The sequence below is a fragment of the Panulirus ornatus genome, chromosome 21, assembly GCF_036320965.1.
Source record: "Panulirus ornatus isolate Po-2019 chromosome 21, ASM3632096v1, whole genome shotgun sequence".
Classification (NCBI taxonomy): domain Eukaryota; kingdom Metazoa; phylum Arthropoda; class Malacostraca; order Decapoda; family Palinuridae; genus Panulirus; species Panulirus ornatus.
This window is the reverse complement of record NC_092244.1, coordinates 998,679-1,014,178: the sequence shown is the minus strand read 5'-3', so window position 1 is coordinate 1,014,178 and position 15,500 is coordinate 998,679. Positions and strand designations below refer to the sequence as shown.

General features: G+C 40.7%; 1 protein-coding gene across 2 annotated transcripts in view; it reads left to right on the top strand.

Annotated features, from left to right (window-relative positions):
• The window catches only part of LOC139756244 (uncharacterized), a 234,671-nt gene that overhangs the window by 95,105 nt on the left and 124,066 nt on the right, over positions 1-15,500 (top strand). For both annotated transcript variants that reach the window (XM_071675425.1, XM_071675424.1), the window contains exons 5-6: positions 7,117-7,587; positions 14,592-14,861. In XM_071675425.1, coding sequence (XP_071531526.1) covers positions 7,117-7,587; positions 14,592-14,861 — 741 coding nt within the window. The remainder of the gene's footprint in view (positions 1-7,116; positions 7,588-14,591; positions 14,862-15,500) is intronic.

The following is a 15,500-nucleotide window of genomic DNA, read 5'->3' as shown; positions in this document are numbered from 1 at the left end:
TTTCACTGCTTCTAACAACTTTCCTCCCACACCATATATTCTTAATACCTTCCACAGAGCATCTCTATCAACTCTATCATATGCCTTCTCCAGATCCATAAATGCTACATACAAATCCATTTGCTTTTCTAAGTATTTCTCACATACATTCTTCAAAGCTAACACCTGATCCATACATCCTCTACCATTTTTGAAACCACACTGCTCTTCCCCAGTCTGATGCTCTGTACATGCCTTCACCCTCTCAATCAATACCCTCCCATATAATTTACCAGGAATACTCAACAAACTTATACCTCTGTAATTTGAGCACTCACATTTATCCCCTTTGCCTTTGTACCATGGCACTATGTAAGCATTCCGCCAATCCTCAGGCACCTCACCATGAGTCATACATACATTAAATAGCCTTACCAACCGGTCAGCAATACAGTCACCCCCTTTTTTGATATCACTGCAATACCATCCAAACCCGCTGCCTTGCCGGCTTTCATCTTCTGCAAAACTTTTACTACCTCTTCTCTGTTTACCAAATCATTCTCCGTAACCCTCTCAATTTGCACACCACCTCGACCAAAACACCCTATATCTGCCACTCTATCATCAAACACATTCAACAGACCCTCAAAATACTCACTCCATCTCCTTCTCACATCACCACTACTTGTTATCACCTCCCCATTAACCCCCTTCACTGATGTTCCCATTTGTTCCCTTGTCTTACACACTTTATTTACCTCCTTCCAAAACCTTTTTTTTTTTTCATACTATTCGCCATTTCCCGCATTAGCGAGGTAGCGTTAAGGAAAGAGGACTGAGCCTTTGAAGAAATATCCTCACTTGGCCCCCTCCTCTGTTCCTCTTTTGGAAAATTAAAAAACGAGAGGGGAGGATTTCCAGTCTCCGGCTCCCTCTCCTTTTAGTCGCCTTCTACAACACGCAGGCAATACGTGGCAAGTATTCTTTCTCCCCCTATCCCCAGGGATAAAATTATTATTATTATTATTATTAATTTAATATTTTTTTTTTTTTTTTTTTTTATACTTTGTCGCTGTCTCCCGCGTTTGCGAGGTAGCGCAAGGAAACAGACGAAAGAAATGGCCCAACCCCCCCCATACACATGTATATACATACGTCCACACACGCAAATATACATACCTACACAGCTTTCCATGGTTTACCCCAGACGCTTCACATGCCTTGATTCAATCCACTGACAGCACGTCAACCCCGGTATACCACATCGCTCCAATTCACTCTATTCCTTGCCCTCCTTTCACCCTCCTGCATGTTCAGGCCCCGATCACACAAAATCTTTTTCACTCCATCTTTCCACCTCCAATTTGGTCTCCCTCTTCTCCTCGTTCCCTCCACCTGCGACACATATATCCTCTTTGTCAATCTTTCCTCACTCATTCTCTCCATGTGCCCAAACCACTTCAAAACACCCTCTTCTGCTCTCTCAACCACGCTCTTTTTATTTCCACACATCTCTCTTACCCTTACGTTACTCACTCGATCAAACCACCTCACACCACACATTGTCCTCAAACATCTCATTTCCAGCACATCCATCCTCCTGCGCACAACTCTATCCATAGCCCACGCCTCGCAACCATACAACATTGTTGGAACCACTATTCCTTCAAACATACCCATTTTTGCTTTCCGAGATAATGTTCTCGACTTCCACACATTCTTCAAGGCCCCCAGAATTTTCGCCCCCTCCCCCACCCTATGATCCACTTCCGCTTCCATGGTTCCATCCGCTGCCAGATCCACTCCCAGATATCTAAAACACTTCACTTCCTCCAGTTTTTCTCCATTCAAACTCACCTCCCAATTGACTTGACCCTCAACCCTACTGTACCTAATAACCTTGCTCTTATTCACATTTACTCTTAACTTTCTTCTTCCACACACTTTACCAAACTCAGTCACCAGCTTCTGGAGTTTCTCACATGAATCAGCCACCAGCGCTGTATCATCAGCGAACAACAACTGACTCACTTCCCAAGCTCTCTCATCCCCAACAGACTTCATACTTGCCCCTCTTTCCAAAACTCTTGCATTTACCTCCCTAACAACCCCATCCATAAACAAATTAAACAACCATGGAGACATCACACACCCCTGCCGCAAACCTACATTCACTGAGAACCAATCACTTTCCTCTCTTCCTACACGTACACATGCCTTACATCCTCGATAAAAACTTTTCACTGCTTCTAACAACTTTCCTCCCACACCATATATTCTTAATACCTTCCACAGAGCATCTCTATCAACTCTATCATATGCCTTCTCCAGATCCATAAATGCTACATACAAATCCATTTGCTTTTCTAAGTATTTCTCACATACATTCTTCAAAGCAAACACCTGATCCACACATCCTCTACCACTTCTGAAACCACACTGCTCTTCCCCAATCTGATGCTCTGTACATGCCTTCACCCTCTCAATCAATACCCTCCCATATAATTTACCAGGAATACTCAACAAACTTATACCTCTGTAATTTGAGCATTCACTCTTATCCCCTTTGCCTTTGTACAATGATACTATGCACGCATTCCGCCAATCCTCAGGCACCTCACCATGAGTCATACATACATTAAATAACCTTACCAACCAGTCAACAATACAGTCACCCCCTTTTTTAATAAATTTAATTTAATTTAATATATATATATATATATATATATATATATATATATATATATATATATATATATATATATATATATACATACAGGGAGGGAAAAGTTTCCAGGCCCCTGCACCTGCTCCCATTATTTACCTTTTGATGTCTTAAAAGGTAAATAATGGGAGCAGGTGCAGGGGCCTGGAAACTTTTCCCTCCCTGTATTTCAGTTTCTAAAAAATGCAATGTAAGAAGGAACTAGGGAGTGCTGTCTTTTGTTATATTATTATTATTGTTTATTATTATTATTATTATTATTATTATTATTATTATTATTATTATTATTATTATTATTATTATTATTATATCCCTGGGTATAGGGGTTTAAGGATACTTCCCACGTATTCCCTGCGTGTCGTAGAAGGCGACTAAAAGGGGAGGGAGCGGGGGGGGCTGGAATTCCTCCCCTCTCTTTTTTTTTTTTTTTTTTTTTTTTTAATTTTCCAAAAGAAGGAACAGAGGGGGGCCAGGTGAGGATATTCCAAAAAAGGCCCAGTCCTCTGTTCTTAGCACTACCTCGCTAATGCGGGAAATGGCGAATAGTTAAAAAAAAAAAAAAAAAAAATATATATATATATATATATATATATATATATATATATATATATATATATATATATATATATATATATATATATATTTTTTTTTTTTATACTTTGTCGCTGTCTCCCGCGTTTGCGAGGTAGCGCAAGGAAACAGACGAAAGAAATGGCCCAACCCCCCCCCATACACATGTACATACACACGTCCACACACGGAAATATACATACCTACACAGCTTTCCATGGTTTACCCCGGACGCTTCACATGCCCTGGTTCAATCCACCGACAGCATGTCAACCCCTGTATACCACATCACCCCAATTCGCTCCATTTCTTGCCCTCCTCTCACCCTCCTGCATGTTCAGGCCCCGATCACACAAAATCCCTTTCACTCCATCCTTCCACCTCCAATTTGGTAACGTAAGGGTAAGAGAGATGTGTGGAAATAAAAAGAGCGTGGTTGAGAGAGCAGAAGAGGGTGTTTTGAAATGGTTTGGGCACATGGAGAGAATGAGTGAGGAAAGATTGACCAAGAGGATATATGTGTCGGAGGTGGAGGGAACGAGGAGAAGATATATACATATATATATATATATATATATATATATATGAGAGAGCTTGGGAAGTGAGTCAGTTGTTGTTCGCTGATGATACAGCGCTGGTGGCTGATTCATGTGAGAAACTGCAGAAGCTGGTGACTGAGTTTGGTAAAGTGTGTGAAAGAAGAAAGTTAAGAGTAAATGTGAATAAGAGCAAGGTTATTAGGTACAGTAGGGTTGAGGGTCAAGTCAGTTGGGAGGTGAGTTTGAATGGAGAAAAACTGGAGGAAATGAAGTGTTTTAGATGTCTGGGAGTGGATCTGGCAGCGGATGGAACCATGGAAGCGGAAGTGGATCATAGGGTGGGGGAGGGGGCGAAAATTCTGGGAGCCTTGAAGAATGTGTGGAAGTCGAGAACATTATCTTTGAAAGCAAAAATGGGTATGTTTGAAGGAATAGTGGTTCCAACAATGTTGTATGGTTGCGAGGCATGGGCTATGGATAGAGTTGTGCGCAGGAGGATGGATGTGCTGGAAATGAGATGTTTGAGGACAATGTGTGGTGTGAGGTGGTTTGATCGAGTAGGTAACGTAAGGGTAAGAGAGATGTGTGGAAATAAAAAGAGCGTGGTTGAGAGAGCAGAAGAGGGTGTTTTGAAATGGTTTGGTCACATGGAGAGAATGAGTGAGGAAAGATTGACCAAGAGGATATATGTGTCGGAGGTGGAGGGAACGAGGAGAAGAGGGAGACCAAATTGGAGGTGGAAAGATGGAGTGAAAAAGATTTTGTGTGATCGGGGCCTGAACATGCAGGAGGGTGAAAGGAGGGCAAGGAATAGAGTGAATTGGAGCGATGTGGTATACCGGGGTTGACGTGCTGTCAGTGGATTGAATCAGGGCATGTGAAGCGTCTGGGGTAAACCATGGAAAGCTGTGTAGGTATGTATATTTGCGTGTGTGGACGTATGTATATACATGTGTATGGGGGTGGGTTGGGCCATTTCTTTCGTCTGTTTCCTTGCGCTACCTCGCAAACGCAGGAGACAGTGACAAAGCAAAAAAAAAAAAAAAAAAAAATTTTTTTTTTGCTTTGTCGCTGTCTCCCGCGTTTGCGAGGTAGCGCAAGGAAACAGACGAAAGAATTGGCCCAACCCACCCCTATACACATGTATATACATACACGTCCACACACGCAAATATACATACCTACACAGCTTTCCATGGTTTACCCTAGATGCTTCACATGCCCTGATTCAATCCACTGACAGCACGTCAACCCCGGTATACCACATCGATCCAGTTCACTCTATTCCTTGCCCTCCTTTCACCCTCCTGCATGTTCAGGCCCCGATCACACAAAATCTTTTTCACTCCATCTATCCACCTCCAATTTGGTCTCCCACTTCTCCTTGTTCCCTCCACCTCCGACACATATATCCTCTTGGTCAATCTTTCCTCACTTATTCTCTCCATGTGCCCAAACCATTTCAAAACACCCTCTTCTGCTCTCTCAACCACGCTCTTTTTATTTCCACACATCTCTCTTACCCTTACGTTACTTACTCGATCAAACCACCTCACACCACACATTGTCCTCAAACATCTCATTTCCAGCACATCCACCCTCCTGCGCACAACTCTATCCATAGCCCACGCCTCGCAACCATACAACATTGTTGGAACCACTATTCCTTCAAACATACTCATTTTTGCTTTCCGAGATAATGTTCTCGACTTCCACACATTCTTCAAGGCTCCCAGGATTTTCGCCCCCTCCCCCACCCTATGATCCACTTCCGCTTCCTTAAAATTTAATGATACTCTCTCACCCCAACTCTCATTTGCCCTCTTTTCACCTCTTGCACCTTTCTCTTGACCTCATGCCTCTTTGTTTTATACATCTCCCAGTCATTTGCATTATTTCCATGCAAAAATCGTCCAATGCCTCTCTCTTCTCTTTCACTAATAATCTTACTTCTTCATTCCACCACTCGCTACTCTTTCTAATCTGCCCAACTCCCATGCTTCTCATGCCACAAGCATCTTTTGCGCAAGCCATCACTGCTTCCCTAAATACATTCCATTCCTCCCCCACTCCCCCTATGTCCTTCGTTCTCACTTTTTTCCATTCTGTATACAGTCTCTCCTGGTACTTCCTCACACAAGTCTCCTTCCCAAGCTTACTTACTCTCACCACTCTCTTCACCCCAACATTCTCTCTTCTTTTCTCAAAACCTCTACAAATCTTCACCTTTGCCTCCAAAATGATCAGACATCCCTCCAGTTACACCTCTCAGCACATTAACATCCAAAAATCTCTCTTTTGCGCGCCTATCAATTAACACGTAATCTAATAACGCTCTCTGGCCATCTGTCCTACTTACATACATATACTTACATATATCTCTCTTTTTAAACCAGGTATTCCCAATCACCATTCATTTTTCAGCACATAAATCTACAAGCTCTTCACCATTTCCATTTACAACACTGAACACCCCATGTACACCAATTATTCCCCCAACTGCCACATTGCTCACCTTTGCATTTAAATCACCCATCACTATAACCTGGTCTCGTGCATTAAAACTACTAACACACTCACTCAGCTGCTCCCAAAACACTTGCCTCTCATGATCTTTCTTCTCATGCCCAGGTGCATATGCACCAATGGTCACCCATCTCTCTCCATCCACTTTCAGTTTTACCCATATTAATCTAGAGTTTACTTTCTTACACTCTATCACATACTCCCACCACTCCTGTTTCAGGAGTAGTGCGACTCCTTCCCTTGCTCTTGTCCTCTCACTAACCCCTGACTTTACTCTCAAGACATTCCCAAACCACTCTTCTCCTTTACCCCTGAGCTTCATTTCACTCAGAGCCAAAACATCCAGGTTCCTTTCCTCAAACATGCTACCTATATCTCCTTTTTTCTCATCTTGGTTACATCCACACCTATGTATTTCAATGTATACATATATATACATACACAGACATATACATATATAAACATGTACCCTCTTTTTATTACCGCACATCTCTCTTACATTACGTTGAAATATATAGGTATGTATATTTGCGTGTGTGGACGTGTATGTATATACATGTGTATGTGGGTGGGTTGGGCCATTCTTTCATCTGTTTCCTTGTGCTACCTTGCTAACGTGGGAGACAGCGACAAAGTATGATAGATAAATATGAATATATATGTGTGTGTGTGAGTTCATTCATGTTTATTTGTCTGTTCCCCGGCACTACCTTGCTGACACATGAAACGGTGATCAAATATGATTATAAAAGATAATGAATACTTTGGTTTTTACAGTGACCCGCAATCATTCCATCAAAGGTCGACTAATAGATGTTAAGAAGGCAATAAGCAAGTCTGACATTAGCAAAATCAAAAGCTTGATGTCTGGTGTTGTTGGTGGGCCAGATGCTAACTTCCTCGCAAGTTTAGGGGGAAGCAGCTCCAATGATGGCACTCCAGCCACCACTCCCTTGCCTCCTCCTATAGGGACTCTGCCTGCAATACCAGGGCCCTCAGGTGCCACTGCTATCAATGGTGCCACTCTAGGGCGTGTCACTGCAGCTTCATCCATCAACAGCGCTGTCACAACTACAGCTGGCCATCCAGGTCTACCTAATGCAGGGATGGTGCCTCCAGTAGCACAGCTTGCACACCCATTTTTTCCCCGTCTCCCTCTGGCTGGCCTTCCAGGCTTCTCAGCCCAGCTGCGGTCTGGGTGGCAGTACAGTGTGTCAGGCAATGCTGAGGTCCTGAGAAACACAGCTGGTTAGTGTAATGTGAACTTCTATTTCCTTTATTGTGAAGCAGGTAGACTTCTGATGCTTAATCTTTCAGCCTTATATTTTAGTTATATCATTTGATAAACTTGATGGTATTGTATTGCATGTTGTTGGTGTCCCATTAAGAGTGTGGGCATTTGACTCACCTTCTGAAAGAATGGGATATGAGATATGGTGTTTTAAGTGTACAATATAAGAAGTGGTGGGACCCAAAGAGAAGTGGGTTGGACATATTTTGTTTAGATGTTTGACATATTTATTATGGGTAAGGCTAATTTTCCTTGGTAATTATTTTCAGTTTACTGTGGCTAGGGCGTATGTGGCTTGGTATTTGTTTTCTATTTGCTGCAGCTGGGGCACATATATACAGCTGTTAATGCTTTTGTTGTCATCCTACTCATTGTTTCTATTTTTTTCTTACACTGGTCAGTACATGTAGAGGTGTCAAGGGAGTCTGTTATAGATCTGCACCTTCAGGTTATGTAATAACTTTTGAATTTGTGTCAGTCTTATAAGATGATAAATATTAATGATGAAGACCCTAAGTAATCATGTTTATTTGAGACAAAAATACGTAGAAGGATACTCTCATCATACAACCAGTGTCTGAAAATACTTCCTAAATACCTCATATGCCTGACAGTGGATTAGCAGGAAGTAAGGATGCATTGTACATATAAAGATTGTCTCATCAGGTTTTCTTGTAAATCAGTTCATGTAAACAGTTACATTGTATTTAATCATGATAACAAACTTATTTATTTTTTGTATTACACTTTGTCACTGTCTCCCACGTTAGCGAGGTAGTGCAAGGAAACAGACCAAAGAATGGCCCAGCCCACCCACATACACATGTATATACATAAACATCCACACACACACGCACATATACATACCTATACATTTGAACATATACATACATATACATACACAGACATATACATATATACGCATGTACATATTCATACATGCTGCCTTCATCCATTCCCTCCGCCACCCAGCCACACATGAAATGGCACCCCTTTCCCCCTGCGTGCATGCAAGGTAGCGCTAGAAAAAGACAACAAAGGCTTCATTTGTTCACACTCAGTCTCTAGCTGTCATGAATAATGCACCAAAACCACAGCTCACTTTTCGCATTTAGGCCCCACAAAACTTTCCATGGCTCAATCCATTGAGAGCACATTGACCCCGGTATGCCACATTGTTCCATTTCACTCTATTCCTTGCATGCTTTTCACCCTCCTGTATGTTCAGGCCCTGATCGCTCTCAAAATCTTTTTCACTCTATCCTTCCACCTCCAAGTTGGTCTTCCACTTCTTCTCGTTCCCTCCACCTCTGACACGTATATCCGGTTTGTCAATCTTTCCTCACTCATTCTCTCCATGTGACCAAACCATTTTGATACACCCTCTTCTGCTTTCTCAACCACACTCTTTCTCTTACCACACATCTCACTTACCCTTTCATTACTTAATCAAACCACCCCACACCACATAATGTCCTCAAACATCTCATTTCCAACACATCCACCCTCCTCCACACAACCCTATCTATAGCCCATACCTCACAACCATATAACATTGTTGGAACCACTATTTCTTTAAACATACCCTTTTTTGCTCTCCACGATAACGTTCTCTCCTTCCACACATTCTTCAGCGCTCCCAGAACCTTCACCCCCTCCATCACCCTATGACTCACTTCCACTTCCATGGTTCCATCTGCTGCTAAATCCACTCCCAGATATCTAAAACACTTCACTTCCTCCAGTTTTTCTCCATTCAAACTTACCTCCCAATTTACTTGTCCCTCAACCCTCCTGAACCTAATAACCTTGCTCCTATTCACATTTACTCTCAACTTCCTTCTTACACACACTTTACCAAACTCAGTCACCAGCTTCTGCAGTTTCTCACCCGAATCAGCCACCAGTGCTGTATTTTCAGCGAACAACAACTGACTCACTTTCCAATCCCTCTCATCCACAACAGACAGCATACTTGCCCCTCTCTTCAAACCTTTTGCATTCACTTCCCTAACAACCCCATCCATAAACACATTAAACATCCATGGAGACATCACACACCCCTGCCGCAAACCAACATTCACAGGGAACCAATCACTTTCCTCTCTTCCTACTTGTACACATGCCTTACATCCTCAACAAAAACGTTTCACTGCTTCTAGCAACTTACCTCCCACACCATATACTCTTAATACCTTCCACAAAGCATCTCTGTCAACTCTCTTGTATGCCTTCTCCAGATCCATAAATGCTACAAAAAATCCATCTGTTTTTCTAAGTATTTCTCACATACTTTCTTCAAAGCAGATACCTGATCCACACATACTCTACCACTTCTGAAACCACATTGCTTTTCCCCAATCTGATGCTCTATACATGCCTTTACCCTCTCAATCAATACCCTCCTATACAATTTCCCAGGAATACTCAACAAACTTATACCTCTGTATTTTGAACAGTCACCTTTATCCCCTTTGCCTCTGTACAATGGCACTATGCATGCATTCTGCCAATCCTCAGGCACTTCAACATGAATCATACATACATTGAATATCTTAACCAACCAGTGAACAACACAGTCACCCCCTTTTTTAATAGATTCCACAGCAATACCATCGAAACCCATCTCCTTGCTGGCTTTTATCTTCCGCAAAGCTTTCACTATCCCTTCTCTGTTTACCAAATCATTCTTTCTAATCCTCTCACTTTGCACACCACCTCTACCAAAACACCTTATATCTGCCACTCTATATCAAACGCATTTAACAAACCTTCAAAATAATCCCTCCATCTCCCTCTCACTTCACAACTACTTGTTATCACCTCCCCATTTGCCCTTTCACCAATGTTTCCATTTGTTCTCTTGTCTTATGCACTTTATTTACCTCCTTCCAAAACAAACTTATATACATATTATTATAGAATATTTGAAAATATCCTGCACACAGAGTGTCTCTCTATGTTATGGCTGTTGCAGTGAAAGGGTTGAAATGTGCATAAAGCTTTAATGTTATTAGAAAATTGACAGAAAGAGAATATGTCGATGTTGTGAATGGTAGTAAAATTTAGGGAAGATTTGAGATTGAGAGATAATGTAATCAAATGTGTATGAGATGAAGAAGTACTCTCTGCATTTTGGAAATGGGATATTCCATTACTAAAATGTTGGCATGAGTCTCAGCTTGGACTTCTTTTTCACTATGATTCAGGAGATAGGATGTTGCTTTGAGATAGGTATTGAGCAGGGCATCTGAGAGGAGTTTTATCAAGGGGTACATAGTTTCTTTCGGGTTCCCTTTCCTTCTCCATTAGTCATCGTGTTTTAATCCATTACAGTTTTATGCCATGAGCTGTAAGGCCAAAAAGGGTATGGAAGATGAGAGAGGGGTGGAATTCTAGAGTTCATTATATGTAAATTTTTTCCAAGATCCCAGGAAATTCCTGGGCCTACCACCTTTTGGACCTTTGGGCCTGGTTAGGTTAGGTTAGGTTAGGTTAGGTAAGCATGCACTCCCCCCCTCTCAGAGGCCCTGAATTATTTTATTGAATAAAGTTAGTGATTAAAGGACTGAAATTTTCAAGCAAGTGTGATGGTAAAGACAAATGAAAGGCTTTGCTCTCTCAGTGAAAGAAATGAAAAAAATAGTAAAAGAAAGTTTTGTGGACAGCAATGGCTTTTGACAGAATTTTTTTTTTTTTTTTTTTTTTTTTTTATACTTTGTCGCTGTCTCCCGCGTTTGCGAGGTAGCCTGGGGGATAGGGGTGAAAGAATACTTCCCACGTATTCCTCGCGTGTCGTAGAAAGCGACTAGAGGGGACGGGAGCGGGGGGCCAGAAATCCTCCCCTCCTTGTATTAACTTTCTAAAATGGGAAACAGAAGATTGACAGAATTATTTCTACTATTACTGTCAGTGGATTGAACCAGGGCATGTGAAGCGTCTGGGGTAAACCATGGAAAGTTCTGTGGGGCCTGGACATGGAAAGGGAGCTGTGGTTTCGGTGCATTATTACATGACAGCTAGAGACTGCTTGTGAACGAATGTGGCCTTTGTTGTCTTTTCCTAGCACTACCTCGCGCACATGAGGGGGGAGGGGTTTGTTATTTCATGCGTGGCAGGGTGGCGATGGGAATGAATAAAGGCAGACAGTATGAATTGTGTACATGTGTATATATGTATATGTCTGTGTGTGTATATATATGTATACGTTGAGATGTATAGGTATGTATATTTGTGTGTGTGGACGTGTATGCATATACTTGTGTATGTGGGTGGGTTGGGCCATTCTTTCATCTGTTTCCTTACGCTACCTCGCTAACGCGGGAGACAGCTACAAAGCAAAAATAAAAAATAATGTAAGAATTACTAATATCTGCAAGCTAAGTGTTGAGTTGTAGGGGATAGGCTAATAGACTGCAAATGATTGGAACAAACAAGATTGAGGGATGAGAAATGGTAGATGTAGAAAAATGAAGACCAAACATTTCTGAAGGCATAACTGAGCCTGAAACAAGAGTGTAGGTTTAAGAGACAAATGATAAAAGTAATATCTAATGAAGTTGGTGGGTGGTGCATTTTCACTGGAAATCATAGTTTAAAATCATTGCTTTGCTCTTAACTAGTAAACCTAGATAATATCATTAATAGAAACAATATGAGTGTATATTAGGAGAGTTTTAGTAAAATGTTCAAAGTAGTGGAAGGAACATATGTGCCAGTGTGTAGTAGTCGTTCTTTCTCTAAAGGAAAGCTAAAATGGTGGAACAGTGACAAAGAAATGGCTGTTGTCTAAAAAAGCAAGACAGAAGCATTTCAAAGAGACTAGTCTTCAGTATGATAGAGCATATTATGTAAACCTACACAGAGGAACTAAGAGACTCAATTATCTCTCTGTCTATCTATCTGTCTGTCCATCAATCTATCTATCTATATGTGTATCTATATATCTGATGCCCATTCTCTATGGGAACTCCCATTTGAGGGGTGGCCAGGGCAATAGAGTTTCCACTTGTCCCTGTCCTTATATGCCTTGCTCAAGAACAGCATTCTATGCATTCTTCAATTTCTTTCCTTCCGGTATTCTTCCAATCTGTTTCCCCATATTATAGTTGGTCTTCCTTTCATACAAGAGACTCATATCAAAGTAAATGTTAGTATGATGCATATATTGCTGAAAACAGCAAATGCAACCATAAAGAGTTTACACATATGTTAAAAGCAAGAGAGTCATTACCCAGGCAATTGGTCCAGTATTAACAGAAAATGTTGCCAGGACATTTATATCATTCTGCCATAGTTTTAGTTCCCATAGATTTACCTAAAAGGCTTTTTGAATAATGTTCAGGGTGAAATATTCTCACTGCTGCATATGATTGCTCAATAACATCATTACTTTTCAGTACTTGTTCCACCAATTTGTGAAATGAAAAACATGCAATTATTCATTTAAAAGTACAAATTTGCACAGTATGGTTAGGGACTTTTACACTAATGAGGTCCCATCCCTTGAACTTTTCTCTACTATTATACAGTTTGTTAGATTTTTGTAAATCATCTGGATTTATAGTTTCATCATTTGATTTATTCCATTTATTTACTACTATGGTACTTTAAAGAAATTATCTACATTTTTTCAAACAAGTTCCTAGATAGCTCTTGTTTATGGCTTCTACTAGCTTTATCTTTGCATCTTTTGAAGGACTGTTTACTATCCGCTTCATCAAACAGATTTAGAAACTTTTAAGTTTGTGGTGAAGTCACCCTTAACTCTCCTGTTTTCTGTGGAGAGCAAACTTATGGCTTTTTACCTCTTATTGTAACTCATCTTTCTTAATTTTGGTTCCATCTTTGTTGCTTTCCTGTGGACCTTCTATGTTAGTTTTATCCACTCCTTTAATTGCTGTAACCAAACTTGAGAGGCTATTTATTTCTGACACCTGTTCCCCTCTGGGAACTCCCTCTTGGGTGTGGTCACCTCCAAAGAGTCTCCATAATTGGTGAACTCTAGTGCTGATTGTTGGCCTTTAGTGCCTTGCTCTTAACAGGTCAGTGGCAGAGGGCAATTCTAGTGCAGTGTTTTTAGAGACTCCTGCCTAATGTTCCCACCGATTACTACCTATCCCTAATATTCCGGCCTATTACTTAACCTAATGCTCTTACATAGTCTTCTTACCTACTACTTCTACCTAATACTGTCTAATATTTGTATCTGTTACTTCCATCTCTTTCTCCTACCATTTTGCCAAAAGGCAGGGTTGGTGCATACCGCTCTCTGCAGAAAAACTTCAGAGTTATGAGGAATGAGCTGTATGAGTTTAGTGTTGTCAAGGGTTATATCTGACAATTAGAGATTGTATGTTTGTGAACAGAATGCTGGCAGATTACGTTTGGGTGAGGTCGAAAGAATCGACAGCTTTCTGGGTCAGAGGAGTGCAACTTGACAACCACTAAAGTGTTGGTCATTTGCTGCTTACTAACTGCTACCTAACTACTAATTACTGTAAACTTGAGAACATTCTTGTGTGTGCCTTATATATGATGTGAATAGTTTACTGAACATTTCCTTATGTGTTTTTAAATGCAATTTGGGTATTTACCAGCAGAAAGTTTGTCTCCTTCACAATTCTTCTAAGATGGAATTTTGGTGAAAGGTTCGATACATTGTATTATTCTTTTACTGTTACACACAGTTTTGAAAATAAGAATTAAAGAAGATCGTATTGGTAGTGTCTCACTTTGAATGAAAAGTCCTTGTGTATTTTGTTTCTTTTTTAGTTGTTTCCCCGAGAAACAATTGTTTTGATCTTTTTCACTAAAACTCAATGAAACTGTATATTTATTGCTTTCATGAAGTTTTTCTCAGTTATGATGGTTCCAAACTTGCAAGTTTAGAAGTGTTTTCACCCAATTCCCATATGATGGTACGTATGATTTGAAGGTTACAGAAAATACTATTTTTTAGGAGCAGTGAGCAACCGGCCATCAGGAGCTCCAGTTCTAAATGCCACAGCCTCAGCAGCAAGGGGTGGACCCTCTGTACTTGGAGGAACAGAAAGTGATGGCGACTCAGAGGGTTCAGTTGATGACCAGGTGATGGACACAGAGGATGGAGGAAGTGAAGCATGGGGCGGTGCTGGAGTAGAGGACACTTGTCCTCCTGGTGCCAGACTCCTCTTAATTGAGCCCTTCTATGGAGGTTCACACAAGCAGCTCATCACTTGTCTCAGAAGTGGTTTGTAAATTTGTAGGTTGTGATTCAGAAATGTATATCTACCTGTCATTTCTCTTGATGAATATGTATGTAGCATCCCTGCCTGGTGGTAGTTGGGTTATGGATGCAAATCCCTTCAAATTCAAATACAGTTCTATTCTTATAGGCTGTAGGTCAGGATGAAAGTGATGAACTGGCCATGTAGAAGGCAAGGCTCTACAGAGTTTCATGGGAATTTGAAGTAGTATCATAAGTACCAGGTATAGATCTTGTAATTTTTCCTTCACATTTCATACGATTCATGGATGTTACCATAAATCATGTAATTTTTTTAACATTTTGTACAATACATGGATGTTACCATAGATCTAGTAATTTTTCCTCCACATTTCAGATAGTACATGGAAGTTACCATAAATCTAAAGAATTTTCCATATCATTTTGTACAATTCATTGATGTTTAGTATATTAAGATGATATGTTATATCATCCTGATTTTCATATTCCATATATCATGAGGTTTTTTGATGTGTAAACTGTTGCAAAGGATGATGTACATTCCTGTTATGCTTGCTCTTGATTTGATATAGTGTTCAGAAACGTAGATGCAACACAGAATAGAGTACATTCTTGGCATCCCTTCTCCATACTTCATAAGAT